Source organism: Pipra filicauda, unplaced genomic scaffold (genome assembly GCF_003945595.2).
Source record: "Pipra filicauda isolate LSUMZ 115617 unplaced genomic scaffold, ASM394559v2 scaffold196_size3971931_pilon, whole genome shotgun sequence".
NCBI classification, from domain to species: Eukaryota; Metazoa; Chordata; class Aves; order Passeriformes; family Pipridae; genus Pipra; species Pipra filicauda.
Window position 1 is genome coordinate 3,546,132 of NW_024104305.1, and position 19,107 is coordinate 3,565,238.

General features: G+C 48.4%; 2 protein-coding genes across 7 annotated transcripts in view; one reads left to right on the forward strand and one right to left on the reverse strand.

Annotated features, from left to right (window-relative positions):
• Window positions 1–924: 924 nt before the first annotated feature.
• On the forward strand, window positions 925–8,670 carry UPP2 (uridine phosphorylase 2). Of its 3 annotated transcripts, none has more exons than XM_039380488.1 (7): window positions 925–1,029; window positions 1,635–1,752; window positions 2,830–3,042; window positions 5,069–5,183; window positions 6,182–6,391; window positions 7,251–7,397; window positions 7,846–8,670. In XM_039380488.1, the coding sequence occupies exons 1-7, from the start codon at window positions 1,004–1,006 to the stop codon at window positions 8,004–8,006; spliced, it is 990 nt and encodes a 329-aa protein (XP_039236422.1). In that variant the 5' UTR covers window positions 925–1,003; the 3' UTR covers window positions 8,007–8,670. The 3 variants fall into 3 exon arrangements, with proteins under 3 accessions (XP_039236422.1, XP_027590397.1, XP_027590398.1); XM_027734596.2 differs by having other exon boundaries at window positions 2,830–2,988; window positions 6,122–6,391; XM_027734597.2 differs by having other exon boundaries at window positions 2,830–2,988.
• Window positions 8,671–9,833: 1,163 nt separating this feature from the next.
• The window catches only part of CCDC148 (coiled-coil domain containing 148), a 53,671-nt gene continuing 44,397 nt past the window's right edge, over window positions 9,834–19,107 (reverse strand). The window contains exons 12-16 of one of the 4 annotated variants that reach the window (XM_039380479.1): window positions 17,081–17,199; window positions 14,150–14,267; window positions 11,914–12,054; window positions 11,006–11,188; window positions 10,114–10,197 (exon numbers count right to left, since the gene is read on the reverse strand). In XM_039380479.1, the coding sequence (XP_039236413.1) occupies window positions 11,042–11,188; window positions 11,914–12,054; window positions 14,150–14,267; window positions 17,081–17,199 (525 nt within the window). In that variant the 3' untranslated portion in view covers window positions 10,114–10,197; window positions 11,006–11,041. Of the gene's footprint in view, window positions 10,198–10,532; window positions 11,189–11,913; window positions 12,055–14,149; window positions 14,268–17,080; window positions 17,200–19,107 lie in introns of those variants that run through there. The other 3 variants (XM_039380478.1, XM_027734587.2, XM_039380477.1) reach the window with 3 other exon arrangements.

Genomic DNA, 19,107 nt, shown 5'->3' on the forward strand with positions numbered 1-19,107 from the left:
AGGTGCAAGCAAGCCCCACAGGATGTACTTTCACCCAGTAATTAATTACCTAGCACTTATCTAATTAACCAGAGTTTCCACCTACCATTCCCAGAGGCCAACAGCAAATGCCAGATTCTGCCCCTCCCGCCACTGCCTAAAATATCTTCCAGTGCCACATCTGTCATTGGGACAGGCAGCAGGACCAGTATCTCCAGTCTCCTCCCGCTCCTGAGGGAGCACCACAGCCCTCTCACAGCCCTGGGAGCACTCTGGCTCCCCCTGATCTGGAGCAAGGCTGACCCAGCCCCAGCCCCCTGACCACACACCATCCTGACGGGCTCCTGGGCTGCAGTGGGGCCGTGGGGACAGTGAGAGCAAACACTGCTGGCTGGGCACTGCTTAGAGTGAAGTCAGGAGCTGTTCTGAGCTGGGCTGGAGGTTGGCTACAGCCCAAACTCTGTCTCTGTGCACCCCAAAACGCAGGGAAGTTTGGATTTGCACCGACTGGGGCCAGAGAACGGCACGGCCAGCAGTGGTGTCTGGGGCACCAGTGGTGTCCAGGGCATCAGTGCCCCTTGGTCCCCAGGGCCCAGAGGGGCACAGCTGAGGGTGGGAGCACAGTGACAGCCAGCTCAGACAAACCCTGTCACCCCGGGGTGCACATGTGTCCGCCCTGCCGGCCGGAGGGCACACAGTCCCTGCCCCGGGGCCAGCAGGTCACCGGCCCCGGGGCCAGCAGGTCACCGGCCCCAGCACCGCCAGTCGAGGCCACTGGTGACGCACTGGCCCAAAGAGCCCGTCTGGGAGGAGCCTTGGCACCCGAGGGGCCGCGGGGACCGGGCGAAGGGGACAGGCCACTGCTGACCTGGGGAGCCACACAAAGCACGGGAGGTATTTAAGCCCCTGCAGAGCCCCCTGAAACCTCTTCTGAGCTCCAAACCCCGAGGGCTGAGGACACAGGGGGTGGTTTCCTTACCTTTTCAGCAGGGGATCACTTTCAGCTGACTCTGGTAGAGCCACTATGACTGAAACAACAGGTTACTCAGGGTGAGTAACAGGGGAACGTTTGAATTTGTTTTAATCAGACAAGAAAAATGTTCTTTGGGTTTTGTTTAAGCCTCATTTATAAAACCTACCTGCATTGTTATTTAGTTTTTTCTCATCTCTTACAGCAGGTGGGAAGGGACAGCAAACTAGCCTCCTGCTGCCTGCAAAGTCTGGATTTAACTTGCACCCATCCTTGCACCCATCCTACCAGGCAGTTATTTGGGACAATACAAGTGTGAAACCTTGATTTGCTAAGAGCTTAATAAGCTGTCACATATACAGAACAGCACAGCACATTGCCCCTGGATATTGCTGGCAGACCTCTGTGAGGGAAAGAGCTAAAATTGCCATTGACAAAATTGATAAATACCAAGAAACATTTTTTGCCAAATACATAGATATAACAGAGGTGTCAAAGAAGCTGCCTGGAGCAGAAAGGCAGCTGCCCCAGATGCCACACAGAGGTGGCTTTTCTCCGTCCCATCCCCATGACATCAGGGCTGTGTGTACCCTCACAGGTTCCCCAGGCTGCCCTGTCCTGCCCATTCCCATCCCTGTGGGCACTACCCAGCACCCCAACCCATCTCCTCCCTGTCTCCCCACAGGGGTGGGTTTGTCCATGTTAAAAACCCGCACTTGGACTCGATGGAGGAGGACATCCTGTACCACTTGGACTTGGGAACGAAGACACACAACCTGCCAGCAATGTTTGGGGACATAAAGGTAAAGAGCAGGTACAAAAGTGAGGCAGCAGTTTCCCCCCTCCACAGGCTCTCCAGTCCCATGTCCCATGGCCCTGCTGACCCATGCCAGGGCCCCACCACTGCCGACGCTCCTTCCAGGACGGGGGCTGGCTGCTCAACAAGGGGACTCAGCCACCCAGGGCAGCCTGGGCAGGGAGGTTGTTTGTCCTTGCTTATTTTGGGCAGAAATCCCAACAGAAAATTACCCTTTTAGAAACCCGTAGCTCCATAAAACCTGATTTTATATTGGTCCCACATTGGAGGACAGACGGAGGAGGCATTTGTCCAAAGCATTTGATCATCATCTACTGGAGACAAGGGGAGGAGGATGTATTATTTTTGTCTGAGACCTGCTGTCAAAAGCCTGTCACGATGGCATCCAGTTCCATTTCAAACCGGAGACTTTCTCCAGCGATGCAGGGGAAGAGCTGCAGTGTCCAGGGCTGGAGCAGCCTGGCACAGTCTCAGCACAGCCCTGCTCCCATGGGCTCCTGCTGTCCTGCACCCTGGCAGCAGGATCAGCAGCCTTGCAGCCTTGCTGCCCTTGAAGCCAAATGCTCAATCCCCTCCTACCTTCAATGACCGTTTTTTCCTTTAATATGTAAAATTTGTCCTTTTTCCTCCCTGACTTTACGGTCTCTGTGCCATCAGCAGTGCTCAGTCATTGCAGTCGGCACTGTCCGTAGAATAAATTCAGCGAGAAGCTCCTCCAACATCTGGGTTTGCTATGCTGTCAGTGGGGACACTAACAGCCTAAATTTGCTGAGTTATTTGAGATTTTCTTGCCTGGGACTGATACCCAAGTTCATGCAGCTCTACGGCTGCCTGGACCCAGCATAGTCACCACCCTGATGGAGTGACAGCCTGGGTTTCATGTTAACCCCTGGTTTTGGGACCCTCAGTTGTTCCGACGTCCCTTGACTGCTGGCGGGGGAGCAGCATCCCGCTGCTTTCTCCGGGGAGACGCGTCTGGCGCAGCCACCACGGCCACATTCAGCCTGACTCTTGCTACCCGTTTTAGCTCAGAAGTAGCAACATATTGCTATTTTATTTCCAGTTTGTCTGCGTGGGCGGCAGCCCCAACAGGATGAGGGCGTTCGCGCAGTTCATGCAGCGGGAGCTGGGCCTGGCGGGCGCCGGGGAGGAGCTGCCGGACATCTGCGCGGGGTCGGACCGCTACGCCATGTACCGGGCGGGGCCCGTGCTCTCCATCAGCGTGAGTTCTGGGCTGCTCTCCATCACCGTCAGTTCTCTGCTGATCTCCATCAGCGTGAGTTCTGGGCCGCTCCCCTTGGGGCCGCACCGCGGGGCTCACGGCAGCCGGACAGCGGGGTCCTGTCTGCTCCGGCCACGGGGACAGGACCTGTCCCTCCCACGCCTCCGCCTCCCCCAAGACTCACTGGCAGATTTTTTCCCCCTTTTCAGTGTTCAGCCATTACCACCAGTGCAACCTCTCAGCCGTGGCAAAGCTGCTTCTGTTTGAATCACATTCCTCGGCACCCTGCAGGCTCCGTTTGGAAAGTGCCGTATTAACAGACACACACATTCTGCTCAGCTTGGGGTCTGGCAGTTTGAGAGGCAAAGACCACTTCCCACCATCCATGAACCATGACATGTTGCTGGGAGCATTACATTGACACAAGCTCTAAAATAAAATCCTGCTTTATTATTAGTTACTCTTTCAGAGCAGGATTTTTGGCACTGCACAAAGGGAAAAGCAAACACAGGCTGTGTTTGGGAGAGTCCTGCTGTCATTTCTTCAGGCACAAGATTAGTCTGAAATGTGACTCACAGGAGATGGAGTCATTCACACGACAGCACTCACGTTTGGTCCCTCTGAAAAAACCAAACCAATCCTGACCAAGGGAAAAGCCTGAGGGAAACAATCTGGTCAGATCCAAAGGGAAGAATCCCCACGAGATTCGCTGCTCCTCAGCCTGGCAGCAGCGGTGACACAGCCAGAAGCAAACCCTCGCTGAGCTCAAGGCTGTGCACCAGCACCATCTTTGGCCAGGGCAGAGCCCTCGGCCCGTCCCTGCAAGGGGACACAGGGCAGAGCTCCGGCCGCCCCGAGATGCATCGTGTGGAGCAGCTGCCAACATCACATTTCTGCAAGTTGCTTAGAAACACAACTGAGCTCAAACATACAGGGGCAGGAACACAGATTCCTGCTCTGAATATTTACAATGAAAATAAATTTTTTAGGCATTGGCAAATAACCCAGGCTGATGTTCCAGAATAACAACACGTAAAAAGGTTTCATATTTAAAACATGATACAAGGAGAACAGAGCACTGCTCTCACAGCCAACAGAAAGGAGATAAAACAACACAAATACTGGCTGCGTAAGTTAATTAATGGAGCTTCCACGTGTGCTTCCTTCAGGTTTTTGAACATGATAGCAAAACCTACAAAATGTGTGGCATTTTCCAGGGGAAAAAGCAAACCCCATGGCATCAAACACCTTTTGTTCTTAAAGGTTAAGCTGAGGAAAGGACATCAGTCTAGCAACAGAGCAGAAAATAGATGACCAAGTGAGGGAGGGCTGGGCAGAAGCAGCTCCAGACCTGCAGAACATCTGCCAGCCCTGGGGAGAAGCAGCAGAGATGGGAGCAGGGCAGCACTCTCCGTGGAGGATGGGAACTGGCCAGTGCCAGCAGTGGGGAGCTGGCAGCCAGGCAAGTGCTGGGGACAGAGGGACACCAGGGCAGGGCAGGAAGCAGGACAGGTGGCCTGCAAGGCATGCAGCAAATGCCTGACCCTGAAACCTGTCCTTACTGAGGGACATGAACCCTCCTGTCGTCCTTGGTGCCCAGCAACGTGGCGGAGACGCTCTGGCGTGGGGCGAGGACAGGCTGGAAGGCACCTGGAGAAGTGGAGGCTCTGGTCGTCCTCGCTGAAATTCACCACTCCCAGAGCACAAGCAAGACATGACAGAGCTGAGCCAGCACATGGCATAAGGACAGCAGTGCAAGGGGAAGGTCCTGGAGCATTCAGCTGTTAGGACATGTTTGTGGAGACCTGTCTTGTGCGCCTGCACGGGGTCCCCAGGGATGAACACCTTCTCTACTGATGAGAAGAGCCTTTAAATCATCAAGGGGAGGAGAACAGGGTTAGGCACTTCACCTGGACAGGCTACAAAGACCCTGAGATGTCTCTTCCCCCTCAAAAAAATTGCTGTTGCAATCACCAGGGGAAAAGGCCACAGCGTAACACTGAGTTTGTGGCAGTCACGTACCTGTCCCCCGCCGCAGCCTCACAGGCACTGACATTTCTCTTTTCTCTCCTTCCAACAGCATGGGATGGGCATCCCTTCCATTTCCATCATGCTTCATGAGCTGATCAAACTGCTGCACCATGCAAAATGCCGGGACGTCACTATTATCCGCATCGGTACTTCGGGAGGCTTAGGTAAGCGATTTGTGGTCTTCCTTCAGAGCAAAACAGCTTTATCAAAAAAAAATTCCAGCAGTAGGTCATGCGGTTCTGAGCTTTAGCATTTGTCAGGTCTCCAAATATCTGTGGTATCCTGGCTTGTGCCAGCACTGGTGTGGCAATAGGACCAGGCAGTGACCGTTCCCTTGTGCTGGCACTGCTGAGGTACCTCCAATCCTGGGATCAGTTCTGGGCCCTCAAGACAAGAAAGATATTGAGGGGCTGGAGTGTGTCCAGAGAAGGGAATGGAGCTGGAGAAGGGGCTGGAGCACCAGGAGTGACTGAGGGAGCTGGAGAGAAAAGGAGGCTTGGGGTTGACCCTCTCACTCTCTCCAACTCCCTGGCAGGAGGGTGGAGCCAGGGGGGAGGTCAGGCTGTGCTCCCAGAGAACAAGGGACAGGACGAAAGGAGGTGGCCTCAATTTGTGCCAGGGAGGTTTAAGTTGGATATTAGGGAAAAATTTCATTCTCCAAAGGGCTGTCCAGCCCTAGCACAGCTGCCTAGGGCAGTGGTGGAGTCCCCATCTCTGGAGGGATTTAAAAGCCATGTGGATGTGGCACTTGGGAACATGGGTTAGAGGTGGCCTTGGCAGTGCTGGGGAACAGTTGTACCTCATGATCTTAGATGGCTTTTCTAACCCAAATAAATCTGTGATCTCTGGCCAGAGAAGTGTTGCAGCTCACGCCTGCACAAGCTGGTGGAGGGACATGATCTCTGCAAGCCAGAAGCAGTTAAAACCCTGTCCCTCAGCACACTCTCGTAATCACTCATCTTGTGCTGATTCTGTACATTTTACTTGTACATCTGTGCTACTGCATGAATTTCAATTATTCTCTGACATCTGCTTTACTCACCAAAAAGAACAGCCCCACAGTCCCACGCAGCTGTATTGATATTTTCCGGTCATGGTGGAGTTTGGCAGCAGGTCACAGGTGTAACGAGCTCTGGCTTAGCCTCAGTTTCCCTGTGCCCAGGGATCGAGGCCGGCTCCGTTGTGATCACGGACACGGCCGTGGACTCCTCGTTCCAGCCGCGCTTTGAGCAGGTGGTGCTGGGGGACGTGGTGGTGCGGAGCACCGAGCTGGACAAGGACCTGGCAGAGGAACTGCTTGCCTGCAGCAGGGAGATTGCAGATTTTCCCACACTCATCGGCCATACCATGTGCACCTATGACTTCTACGAAGGTAAAACCGCCTTGGTCTGTCCTTCCTGCCCCAAACGTAACACCAAGTCTTTGCATTCTTACCTGGACAGAACTATCCACTGTCCCCAAGCCCCAGGAGGGTGGCAGGAATGGACCCGCCTGATGTGTGAGGGCCCAGGCAGAGCAGGGGCACCCTCAGAACACACAGTACCTCTGTTGGCACCTTGCTGAGTTTGCCACTGCGCTGTTGCCTACAGCAAGATTGTCACTTCAGAACTACCAACTCCAGGAAAATGCCAGGCTGCCTGTCAGATTTACATAAACAAACTTTGGTTACTCTAGAACCCTTTCCTCTGCAAAACTAAATGCTGGTTGCAGAGTAGATGAAATGTAATAAATGAAGAATTAATAATCTGAGCGCTATTTATAAATCCTTAGATCTGCTTGCAGATGCAGCCATCTGTGTATTGCTCAAGGCCATGTTTTATTTAAACAAAAAGCCATTTGAGAGGATTAAAGTAGGAAGAGCAGTAAACTGAAGTGCTGTCCCAGGTTAGCCCAGCTGCAGGTAAGCATTTACCTTCACAGCTGAGGTGCACCACGGACCTCAGGAGTGGGGATGGCTTGTCCCCACAGAGCACAACATCCCCTGCACTTCACACCTATGGGCTGACTTGGCCCTTTACCTGTGGTGAAACCTGCATCATTCTCCCCCCTGCACAGAGATGTGTCGTGCTGGCTTCAACATCAAGGGGAATAGGAGTTAACAGCTACTCAAAGGAAAACTTCGTGAGCCTCCAACAGAACGTGGGCACTGTTGGACTTTCTGTTTGCACCTATGCCCTGTGCCTGTGACCCTGCCCAGGCCCAACAGTGACACTTCTCTGCTTCCTTCCCAGGTCAGGGGAGATTAGATGGTGCACTGTGCTCCTTTTCCAGTGAAAAAAAGTTGGAGTACTTGAGAAGAGCTTATGACGCTGGTGTAAGGAACATTGAAATGGAGTCCACAGCATTCGCTGCCCTGTGTGGGCTGTGTGGTCTCAAAGGTGAGTCCTGCCAATTCTATCTCCTCCCTGCATCCCGCTTAACCCCCCTCTAAGGGTTCTGTTTGGTGCCAGAAGGCCAAACACACATTCCTAACAATTTGAACTAGAAAAGGACACTAAAACAAACTTTGTAGCTCAATAAAACCCAAAGCCTGAGAACACATTGGACAAACCAAATCTTAATCCCCCCCCACTTCTCCTGGCCCTACAAACACATCCTGGCCATGCTGGTGCAGCCACCCCCAGGGTTTGCTGGAGCAGAGCCCGGGTGAGCGGAGGGTGGATGCAGAGCAGAGCCATGGCCAGCAGCTCCCCGGGGTCCTGCCACATTGGCCCCTTCGTCATGAGCCCTGGGGAGGCAGGACCCTGCTCCGTGCCGGGGGTGAAATGCGGGGTCAGGTGCGAGGTGACAGTGCTCCATCCATCCATCCCTCCGTGTGTTCCACAGCCGCCGTTGTCTGCGTGGCGCTCCTGGACCGGCTGCAGGGGGACCAGATCCGGGCATCCCACGAGGTGCTGTGGGAGTACCAGCAGCGGCCCCAGCGCCTGATTGCCGCCTTCATCCGCCAGCGGCTGGGCCTGGGCCCCGCGGGCCGATCCCAGCACTGACCCCAGCACTGACCGCGGCACGGGCACGGCAGTCACACCGTGCACTGACCACCGCACGGGCACGGCCTGCCACAGCACGGCCCCTGCTCTGGGAAATGGCAAAGACACGGCCACAGCACGGCCCCTGCTCTGGGAAATGGCAAAGACACTCGGCCACAGCACGGCCCCTGCTCTGGGAAATGGCAAAGAGACTTGCACGGCCCCTGCTCTGGGAAATGGCAAAGACACTCGGCCACGCCGCACTCCCACGGCAGAGAGCCCTCCACAGCCGAGGGGAGCGGCCGCACCCTACGGACACTGCTGTGCAGGCGCTGCAGGCCTCCAGCTCAGCTGCACTGGCTCCGACACATGTGCATGTCCAAGGACAGCTCCAACCTCCAACATGGCTGGAATGACACACATGCATACCCAAGGACAGCTCCAACCTCCAGCACAGCTAGAATGGCTCTGACAACACATGCACCCTCGAGGACAGCAGCTCTAGCCAAAATTTGCACAGAAAACAAGGCTGTGTTACTGAGCTGCAGGTTCCTCACTCCCAGCTCCACTCATCATAAAGGATTGTCCTGTTAAGGTCACTTCTGTCCACAGTGATCCTGTAGGAAGGAGATCCCTTTGCCTTGGGCATAAAGCCAAAGCCTAAGTAAATGACATCCAAAATTAATCAGTACTTGTAACCATTATTGTTACTGCTGTTACAGAGGCCGTTCAGACTTTCATTCCTACAGTATTTAAAGATGTGACAAACTGGCAGGTGCCAGAGTTTAAGCACGAGAGGCCGTCTCTGGCTGAGCAGGAGCAGCTTAACCCCTGTCATAGGGTGGGCAGGTTTGGGCACAGAGACCCTTGTGAGGTAGTGGGATGAGGAGCACATAGTGCTGACATAACCTTGACCTGATTTTACATAACTGCATCTTTTACATCCAGCAAATCATCTGCAAGTGTCTCCACAAGCTGGAAGAGACTGAGCTGCACCCGGGTGGAGTGGAGGGGTTGTTCACAGAGGGTCCCCTATAGCCTGAAGAATTCCCACAAAATCACTTTCAGTTCTTAAGGTTCACTAACAAGCTTGCTTCCAAATCAATTTGGAACAGTAACTTACAGGATACTTGCAGGGAACTTGCAGGATAACTTACAGAAAGTGTTCAAGGCCAGGCTGGATGGGGCTTGGATCAGCCTGGCCTCGTGGAAGGGTGGGTGGAACTGAATGGGCTTTAAGGTCCCTTTCAACCCAAACCATTTTGGGATTCTCTGATGATTCTATGATATCGTGAAAACTGGTGCCATGAAAAAGCAAATTCCACTTTATACAAGAAAAGGAGACTGGTTCCTGGTTTCCATTCCAAGATGGCTGTTTTTAGGCTCTAATATTAATATGACAGAGAAGAAATCCCAGGACAGGAGCCAGTGTCTTCCCAGAATAGAAACACATTCCTCCAGTCACTTACCATGCAATCCAACCTACTATTCCAACTCAGTTCTGCCAAGCTCAGAGTCTACTTCAGAAACTCCCATACTAACAGCAATGTACCTTCAAGCTCTTTGTGAAAGTAATTAAAAACCTCTCAAGGAAAAGGAATACTGGACTTCAATCTCAAAAGATTTTGCACCACTGAAATTATCTTTTAGATCTGCTTTTAAAGGCAAGGAAAAAAAAAATCAACTGCCATAGGTTTGGGATGATCCCTTTCTGGGAATTGTCCTGCAGCCAGTCTGTTCCTCACAGCAAAGCACTGCTGGTCTCCCCACAGGAACATCCAGCCAGTTGTGAGGCTGGTCAAGTGTGTTTTAAAAATAACAAGTTAGCCCAAAGGAGATACCAAAATAAAAAGCACAAATACACAGAGTTGTAATTTTAGCCCAAAGTCACAGAAGCTGAGCCCAGACAAGGCAGCTCCCACGGCTCAGGGCAGGCTCTGCAGCATTTCCCCACTAAATACCTCAGCTGCCATCCCGGGGTGATGCTGCTCCTGGCCCGGCCCTGTGCTCACTCGTGGGGGTCTGTCACACCAGCTGCCCCCCTCTGGCACCCACCTTGGGGTCTCCAGCAGGTCCCAACGCTGTGCCCTGAGTGCCCTGCTCGGGGTTGAGGCCGCACTCAGGCTGTGAGGGCTTTGCCAGCGGAGTTCTCAGTCTGAGGGGTGAAAACTGGACACTGTCTCTGCAGAACTCAGATGTGACACACTGACACCTGTAAGGCATTACAGCACCACATTAATGAAGTTCCCATAATTGCCCAGAGACACAAGTGGGGATGTTCAGATCTTTCTGATATTCATCATCCTTAGAAATTTCTGGTCAAAGTGCTAATTTGTAACTTGTTTACAATCATTTTATGCTATCTTTATGTAAGGCTTGAAAACATAATCAATTACAAAAGGAAATAACATCAATTTCCCTTTCAGTTAATAGAATCATATTCAGTAATGTCAGCTCCAAAATAAAGATCCCAGCTCTAATTCTAATTTATAATTTATACTGAAAGACTAATCTGCAATATGAAATTGCATGACTGGCTTGCAGTAAATATGATGCAGCAAATTGGCTTCTAAATATAGACAAAGGTTTAAGTTTCTTCTTATAATAATCAAAGAATATTAGAAACATGCATGGTAATGAAGATTTTATAATTAAAAGATCAAATTCTCAAGAAACTTGGAATAAAAACTGTGGGATTTATTCATGTAACGTAATATAATCTAAAGTAACTGCAGTGCAAAGCTATTTTGGATTTCTGCTGCCAATTGAAACCCAAGAGTTCCTGCTCCAGGTGCTGCACATCAGATTGGCCTGTGCTGTGTGTAGGAGTCCTCATGTACAGGTGTCCCAGCTCCCAGTTAAAAGGGACATGGACACTGACACTGCACCAGCCCACCCCCAGCTCCCCAAACCTGCAGCAGGCACTAGGAGAAAGGCTCAGCAGGGTTTGAATGGCTGCACACACAGGGAACTGAGCAGTTCTATGACACAACCAAAGGGAATTTATTAAAGGTCTGCACCCCTGAAGCTCCTCTGCTCCTGAGACAAGAGGTGGTCTACACTTCAAAAGCTGTAGACTCCATGTCTCTTCTTGGAAGCTTTGGTGGAGGAATTTTTGGCAAAATCTCTCTTGCATAAAGTGTTTTATGCAGTCCAGCTTCTCGGAGAGCGAGCTCGACACGGAGTCTGGGGTCAGAAATGACCTGGTAAAATAAACCACAGCAATGATCAACAGAAACCAAGCACCACCTTCCCCATACACCCGGTGCATCTTACAGGGTAACTGTGAATATACATGTTTAAAAAGCTTTCAAAAGACAGTCAGAAAATTATGGTCATAAAATAAAACTTTCAAAACAGAGAAGCTTTACAGTGAGCAAGCCTTATCTCACTGTCCATATCCTGATATTATCCTTTTGAATATTCATAATCACAATCACACAACATGATCACAAACCAACGAGCCCCGGTTTCCTTTCCTCAGCAAAACTGAGAGTGTAGGTGAGGAACCAAGTGACTTTTAATCCAGCTGCTCCCTGAGGAGCTGCTGCCTTTCCTTATGTTCCCTGTGCACACAGCCCTGAGTGTAGCACACAATCCAGTCCCTTCCTGGTTGTTCCTATGGAATCCAAGTGCTTCAAACGCCTTTATGACTTTTCTCACACTGTTGCCTTGTGCTTACATGGCAGTGCCACTTCCATTTGTCAGAATGACAATTAATCCCAGGGAAATTACTTCTGAAATTTGTCAGAAGGTTAGTTGACAAAATTTGTAAGCCTCTTTCTGGAGACATTGCCCCACCTGTCACTCCTGATGTTTTTATCTTACCCACATCATAGTCTGTATTCCACTGCCCGTGTTGCTATTTAGGATACACTGTTAAGACATCTGTGCCCACAATAGCTCACACAGGATCACAGCCACTTACCTGCTCCTCACTGTACGTGTGCAGCCTGAACAGAGGCTGCTGCAGCTCAAACTCCTGGTTGGCTCCGATGCCCATCCGGGCCCTTGATGCCACCGTATCAGCCACTGCTCTGGCTGGGTCTGATTTTGCAACAACAGCAACCTGAAACACAGGACGTGAAAATAACATTCCCTCTGTGTAGAGCCAAGGTGAGAACAGGCTTTTATCAGTAACACACCCTTTGAGAACACGATCATTCACTGCCTTTGCACTGTAACAGTGTGTAGGGTCCCAGCCTGGGCCCAGCAAGGACAGGGAGAAGCAACAGCACCCTGGGCTCTCCAGCAGAGCCTGACACGAGCTCCAGCGTCCCAAGACAGTCACCACAAAGACCCAGAACCTCACAATTCTGCAATTCCCACAATTCCAGGAAGTCCAAACTTTCAGGTTGGTAGTTCCCAATTTTTACAGAGTCATGGGAAACAACATTGAACGATATGCCCCAAATAACATAACTCTGTTTTTTTTGTGAAGTGCATCTGCTTTAACTGTGTAATTTCCTGGAGCTAGATCAGTATCAAAGACTCTCAGACACTGTATTGTGCCAGAATCAATCTTCTTTCATTGCTTACTTTCTTTGTGTTAAAACATTTAGATACAGGCTAATACTACTTTGGAAAAATACAGAAAGATGCATGAGCAAAATAATTAAAGTCAGAACCCTATCTGAATGACTAAAACCAGGAAAAAAACAGCTTAAATTTTGTACGATAATTTTTTTGCCCATCTCTTTAATGAAATGTCATCTTTGTATTTACAGCCTGCCAAAATCTACAGGCTGGCTGGATGACTTTACGAAAAAACCTTTTTCCCCCACATACAAAAAAGGCACATACTTTATGAATTCATTTCATTAGTGTGAAACAGAGAATAAATGTTGGTTAGAAAAGTGTAACAAAGTGGGAACTTCCCCATTCTGGGCAAAGGCTGTTCTAGAAGTGTTTTCTACTCTGGCAAGAGAATTGAGTCAGTGGGCAGAGCTCAACAGATCATGACTCCCAACCAGCCTCATGTAAAACCTGATGCAAATAATAATAAAACTCAACCAGGAACTTGGAAAAGATGCAAGAGAGTTATTATTAAAAATGCTTTGATAACCTAAAATAACACTGCAAAATATGTAATTGAATCAGATTTTTAAAAATAAAGCAATACTGACTGGAAATGTGCTCAAGTTCAACAGTTTAAAAAACTACCAAAAGGATACCAAGGATCCCTGAGGTTTGTCTATTCCTGTTCTGCTCAGCTCTCCCACAGAAGGTGGCTCAGAGTATTTGGCCTCTGTGATATTTTATTTTCCTCCTGACTTTGCACACCCTACTACCAAGTGAAAGCACTTGTGAGGCCACCAACACCCCCTGAGGGATTAAGGAAGGGTTTCACAGGATGCACTGGGATGGTCCACTGAGGGGGAGGTCAAGGCTGCACCAAACATCAGATTTTTAACCAAGGGTAGTCCTGGGGAAAAAGCTGCTGCTTCAATGCTGTTTAAATTATCACAAATGAAAAAAAGGGGGTTGAAGAGCACCTTTTCCCCCTCCCTATTTTCCTTTGGCTCCTATAGTGTACAGAATGTGAACTCTAGCTTTTTCCTACTAATCTTCTGAGGAAAAAACAAGGAGATTAGATAGAAAAATGTAAATGAAAGTAAAATTACTCCTTCAAAAGTCAGCAGTAGAAAAAAACAACTACATTTACCAGCACTACATTTACTATGACATTAGCAAGCATTAGCATGCATTTTCTGGAATGTCCCTTAAGAAATAATGTGCAAAAGTTTCACAGAGTTAAATATCTCTGAAGAAAAGTCATCCAAGAAGTGTAAGCTTCCAGAATTTAAAAACAATCAAAATTACTTATAAATCTCGCCTAAGACTCAGGGAAGATTTAAGATTATTAAAATAAAAAAAATAAAAATCAAGGAAGAGAAATGACATCCAACCTAGAAAAACCCTTCTCTTTCTCCTTTTAGATACCAAAAGCTTCTACAGTGCAGTTTAATGTCATAACGTACCTGTTGTCAGAGCCACAGAGCACGCAGGATTTATAACACAACAGAATTACTGTTAGTCAGACCAGGAGTGTGTTTTAACTCGTTCATTTATTTGCTTTGGAAAGATCGTTCCTTTTGTCTCGCAGTGCTCTGACAGTGTTTGTACCCCTGTGTGTGAGATCACTGCAGCCCGGGCCGACCCACCTGCTGCCGGAGCATTTCCAGGCGCTTCTCTCTCTCCTCCTCTTCCCGGGCCTGGAGCAGGACCTGCTCCTTTCTCTCCAGCAGCCGCTTCTCCAGCAGCACCCGTCGGAATTGCACCCTGCCAGCACACAGAGGGAAAGCTGGGCAAGGGCAGCTTGAAATTTCTCTGTTGGTGTTTGTGTTGAAAACCACCCTGACGTTTTCTATATCCACCTGATGTGCAAACACCTCAGTGCAGAATGATTTTTCATTTGAATGTATTCTCTTTTTCGGAGGTTTTTGTTTGGGTTTTTGGGGGAAGAGGGGTTTAGGCAGTTATATTTTTTGATTTGCTTTTGAGTGGGTTTTAGTTGGTTGGTTGTTTTTTTGAACAACTTGGCTAACCTTTCAGATGTCTAGACTGCAGATTTTCTCTAGTGTGCTTTATATAGTCCTGGTACTCTTTTTTTCTCCCCCATTTTCTTTGCCAAGAAGAAATGTTCTCTCACATCTGTGTATGGCAGAAGAAATCTTTCCTATAACCCTTTCCATTAAAAGCAACATCTCACTCCCAATCTTGTTACTGGAAGGAGCAAGAAAACTTGAGAATTACACCCTTCTTCCAAAGGAAAAAGGTGGAGGTTCACACCAGTAACTCCAGAACTTTACCACTGTCCTGCTCCCCCTTTCACAGCAGGGGCAATATGCCCTACAGCACCAGCACAGACACATTCCCTGATGACCCTCAGGCCACTGCCAGACTCTGTTCCTTATGGAGCTGCAGGTATTTGTTGGTACCTCACTTTTAGTCCTTATACAGGAGTTGCCAATGCCATGCTTTGCATTTGGAGAGTTATCCTTCTTTTGCCCTTCAAATTTGAACTCGCCTCTAGAGAAATTGAGATGAATGAGCTGCTTCAACTACACTAAAACATGTATTGTTATTTTCTTACTCTCCAAATTTTAGTAAACTCAAAGGAGCTTACTATACTTATATGGCACACTTATAACTTGTGCCATAAGCTGCAAAAATCAGAACTACACCTTCAGTTCTGTTGGTGGCTAGCAAAGACCTCTGTGCCAATAATCCAATCACAATTAGCAGGACAAACAAATTTGTCCCAAGAGGGTGGTAGGAAGCTGCCTGAGGGTGCCCCAGAGAGGCTTCCAGTTTCTCTCTGTAGCCACTGCAGGAGGCCAGGCAGAGGAATGCTGCAGCAGTAGCCCTCAGGGGTCATTCTGTCCCAGAGGGAAAAGCCTAATCTGCTTTTTACATGGAGAAAATTTAATAAAAAGCAGATACTAATATTTCTCTGGAAAATGACAAAAATTACATTATACTGAAACCCTCTCATTCTGCTTGAGCTGACTACTGTGATACATCTTCTAAAACACTCCAGAGCTACCAAACACAAAATTCAGTACTCTGGAAGCTTCTGTGCATGGCCAAGAGAGAAGACTGGGGGGCACCTGGCCAGGTCTAACCCACACACTCTGTCTGGCCTGTAGCAGTTTTCCTGCATGCAGGAATGTAAAGCAATGCTAAATTGAGACATTCTGTTGCCTTTCCATACCCAGTTTGAAGTGGTCCAAGTGATCCCAACTGATTGGCAAACCCCAGCCAGGCAGAGCGGGGCAGAGCAGGGCTTGGTACCACGATGCAGCGATTGCTGCTCCTGGGGAGGGTCGTGTTAGCCTGAGACCATCTGAACTGAGACTAAAACTCTGCTGCACCAGGACACCACCATGCCACATGTGTACCTGAGGTCTGCACAATCAAATGCTTTATTTGGTACAGTAGGTCAGTTCTGGGTAACATAATGCTGAGTATTTACTGGCTTCTGATTCACAACAGCCTGAAGGGGGGATTATTTCCCCACTGCATTCCTCAAAGAACTGTGCCATTTCCTTGTATCTTATTCTGCAACATTTATTAGCACAAGAAAGAACATTCCCAGCACTATGGCAGAGTGCAATACACAGGTTTAAAGAAAAATCACTTTTCCCTGATCAGTTCTGCTGAAAATTCTGTAATTCAAACACGTGTTTCTTTTCCCATAAGCTAAAATCACTGCAGGTATGTTTAAGGAAAGGTAGAGATATATTTGTAGCATAAGGATACAAGCATTTAAATTTAGCTGTCAGCCAGGTGTCCTAGCAAAATAAGACTGAAAGCACTGTTTCCCACAGAATGCTTAAGACCAAGTTTAATATTCAAATGCCAATGGCACTCGAATCCTATTTTAATTGCATTTCTGGTCCCCACAACTTGGTGGTTACCTCCATGTAAAAGAGACAGGCTGTGCTTTGGGGGCAGTTATAACCAGTCTACTTTCCCGGGTTGTGTTCCTCTGGCAGAGGGATTCCCCTGTGAAATCCAGCATTTCTTCAACAGGCCATTAAAGGCCACATTGTGCAACAAAGACTTGGCAATTCAACTGTGAGCAGGCTCAAGTCCAAAATCCCATTAAACAGGTAAAGAGCATCTACAACTAGATGAGCAGTTCAGGACTCTCTAAGATAATAATTAATATCTTTGAGGCTGTTAAGTGCTGAATGAGCTCCTTTCACTTGCCCCTCAAACAAACCAAATCTGATTATAAATCACTTTGCAAAGTGGGAAAGTAGGTGGTCTCATTACTCAGCTACAATTAAAAATAATCACCAGGGGAGCTGGGTTTAATGTGTGCACCCTGTCATGATTCCAAGTTTAATGCTTACAAAGGTGTAAAATCTTTGATGGATATTAATTAGTTTGAAATACCAAATAAATTGCATCCAGGATACAATCATGATGTGACCTTAGTGTATAGATTGGGGTAATTGCCAAACAGGAAGAAAAAAGTTACTTATCTCAGTTTATTCTAGTTTAGAAGGTTGGAGGATCAAAACAAATTGGATTATAAGAAGCTCCTATTAATACCATAGGTATTCACATTTAATTTCTTTTACCTTTCTCTGTCTTTAGCCGCTTGTTCAGCCATTAATTTTCTCAATTCCTCCAGACGTTGTAGATCTCTCTCCTCCTGTTCTTGCCACTTGAGTTGTTTCTCAGCCCAGTATTTTTTCAGCTAGAGTTTGAGCAAGTACAGCAAACAAATCAACACTCATTCCCAAGCCAAGGCAGTGACAATAAAGAAACCGAGAAAGGCATCAAGTCAGAAACTCCAATTTTGATCTTTTTAGAATAAAATTTCTATTTGAGAGCACTACAAGTTAACAGAAGATTTACTATGAGAGCAAGAGGGTGTGCAGCCCCCACAACAAAAGTAGTAAAATTAGACTGTGGACACTAATTTGCACATATTTTTCCACCACAATCTGAAGACTACCACTTCCAATTGCTCCCTGCCTTCCTACTCTGCCATCAAAACCCTCAACTGTGCTGCTCACACGAGTGAATGTTCCTTGAGTTAGAGCGTCCTGGGTTGGCCCAAAGGGCTGGCAAAGGCCAGCCCAGCTCACTGTGCTGAGGTGGAGAGTCCACTGAGGAACAGGAGGCAGCACTTGAGTGTTCCTCACGTAAGTCTGGAGCTTTTCCAAAGCTGAGTGGGAAAGAAAGGCCTCAAGGAAGACTCTGAAACCTGAGCAGGGAAGCTTATCTGAAAAGATGAGGGGGCTTGGATGCAAAAGGAGAAACAGGGGCTTAAAGTAGATATTGCCAAAGTGAAATGCTAAATTTTTAATTTTAACAAATTCTACAGGATCCTGTTCCTAAAACCACAGCAATTCTTCAAAGACAACTGGTAGAATTTGTAGCAAGCTTGTAATTCCTGTCTTGCCATGACATACTTTGCAAATCACAAAATCATTCACATTGGAAAAGATCTTTAAGATCATTGAATCAAACCATTAACCCAGCACTGCCAATATCATATAATCATAGAATATTTAGTATCTTCCTGGCATCCCATCTCACCCTGCCCTCTGGCAGTGGGATCCATTCCCTGTGTCCTGTCCCTCCATGCCTTGTCCCCAGTCCCTCTCCAGCTCTCCTGGAGCCCCTTTAGGTCCTGGAAGGAGCTCTCAGCTCTCCCTGGAGCCTTCTCTTCTCCAGGTGAACCCCCCCAGCTCTCCCAGCCTGGCTCCAGAGCAGAGGGGCTCCAGCCCTGGAGCATCTCCGGGGCCTCCTCTGGACTCTCTCCAGCAGCTCCACGTCCTTGTGCTGCTGTTCCCAGGGCTGGAGCAGCTCTGCAGGGGGGTCTCACCTGAGGGGGCAGAAGGGCAGGATCCCCCCTCCCTGCTGCCCACGCTGTGGGATCAGCCCAGGGCACGGGGGTGGTTTCTGGGTCATCTCCATTGTCCTGGACATGGGGCTGCTCCACATCCCTTCTCCACCCAGCCTGCATCTGTGCCTGGAACTGCCCTGACCCATGTGCAGCACCTTGCACAGAATGATGGACTTAGTGTAGAAAAACCCTTCACTATCGTGGTTCAGAATAAAACAGGTCATCCAAACAGTGCTTATATTTCAGAATTCCCAACCTGTAAGCCAATCATTTCTTTAGACAGGCCATTTTTGACATATGAAGGTCAGGAAGCAACCTGACCTAGAACCATATTTCTTAGAGTGCTTTTATTTAATATTGTTTCAAATACTTCTATTTATGAAATAAAACTCTCACTTTTGCAATTACTCCCTTTTTGTATTCCTCATTGCCTGAAGGCTTTCTCATAAACTCTAATTAGGGATCAATGGATAGTTTTGAAATTCCATGTTTAAATATACAGGAAAAATTCTGATCTGCAGTCCAACAGAGCAACTGTAGCATTGGCATTTAGAGTTAATGGCATGTTACCCTTTCCTGTGTTTGGAGTTGCTTGACATACCTTGCCTGGGTCACAAACCAGGTAGAGGGTGGTCATTTCTTTTACACTGCTCACATGTATTTTAAATATTCTTCTTGCTGCCCCAGAACATTCCCCAGAAAAGCAGCTGCAGTATAAGGTTAGCAGCCCTTTTAAGGATCTAAGATGGA

Excerpts from the sequence above, each read along its gene's own strand:
- UPP2 (XM_027734596.2), top strand. The coding sequence starts at position 1,004 with ATGACTGAAACAACAGGTTACTCAGG. Across the intron at positions 1,030-1,634 it reads GAAACAACAGGTTACTCAGG|GGGTGGGTTTGTCCATGTTA; the intron begins GTGAGTAACAGG and ends GTCTCCCCACAG. Across the intron at positions 6,392-7,250 it reads CACCTATGACTTCTACGAAG|GTCAGGGGAGATTAGATGGT; the intron begins GTAAAACCGCCT and ends CTTCCTTCCCAG.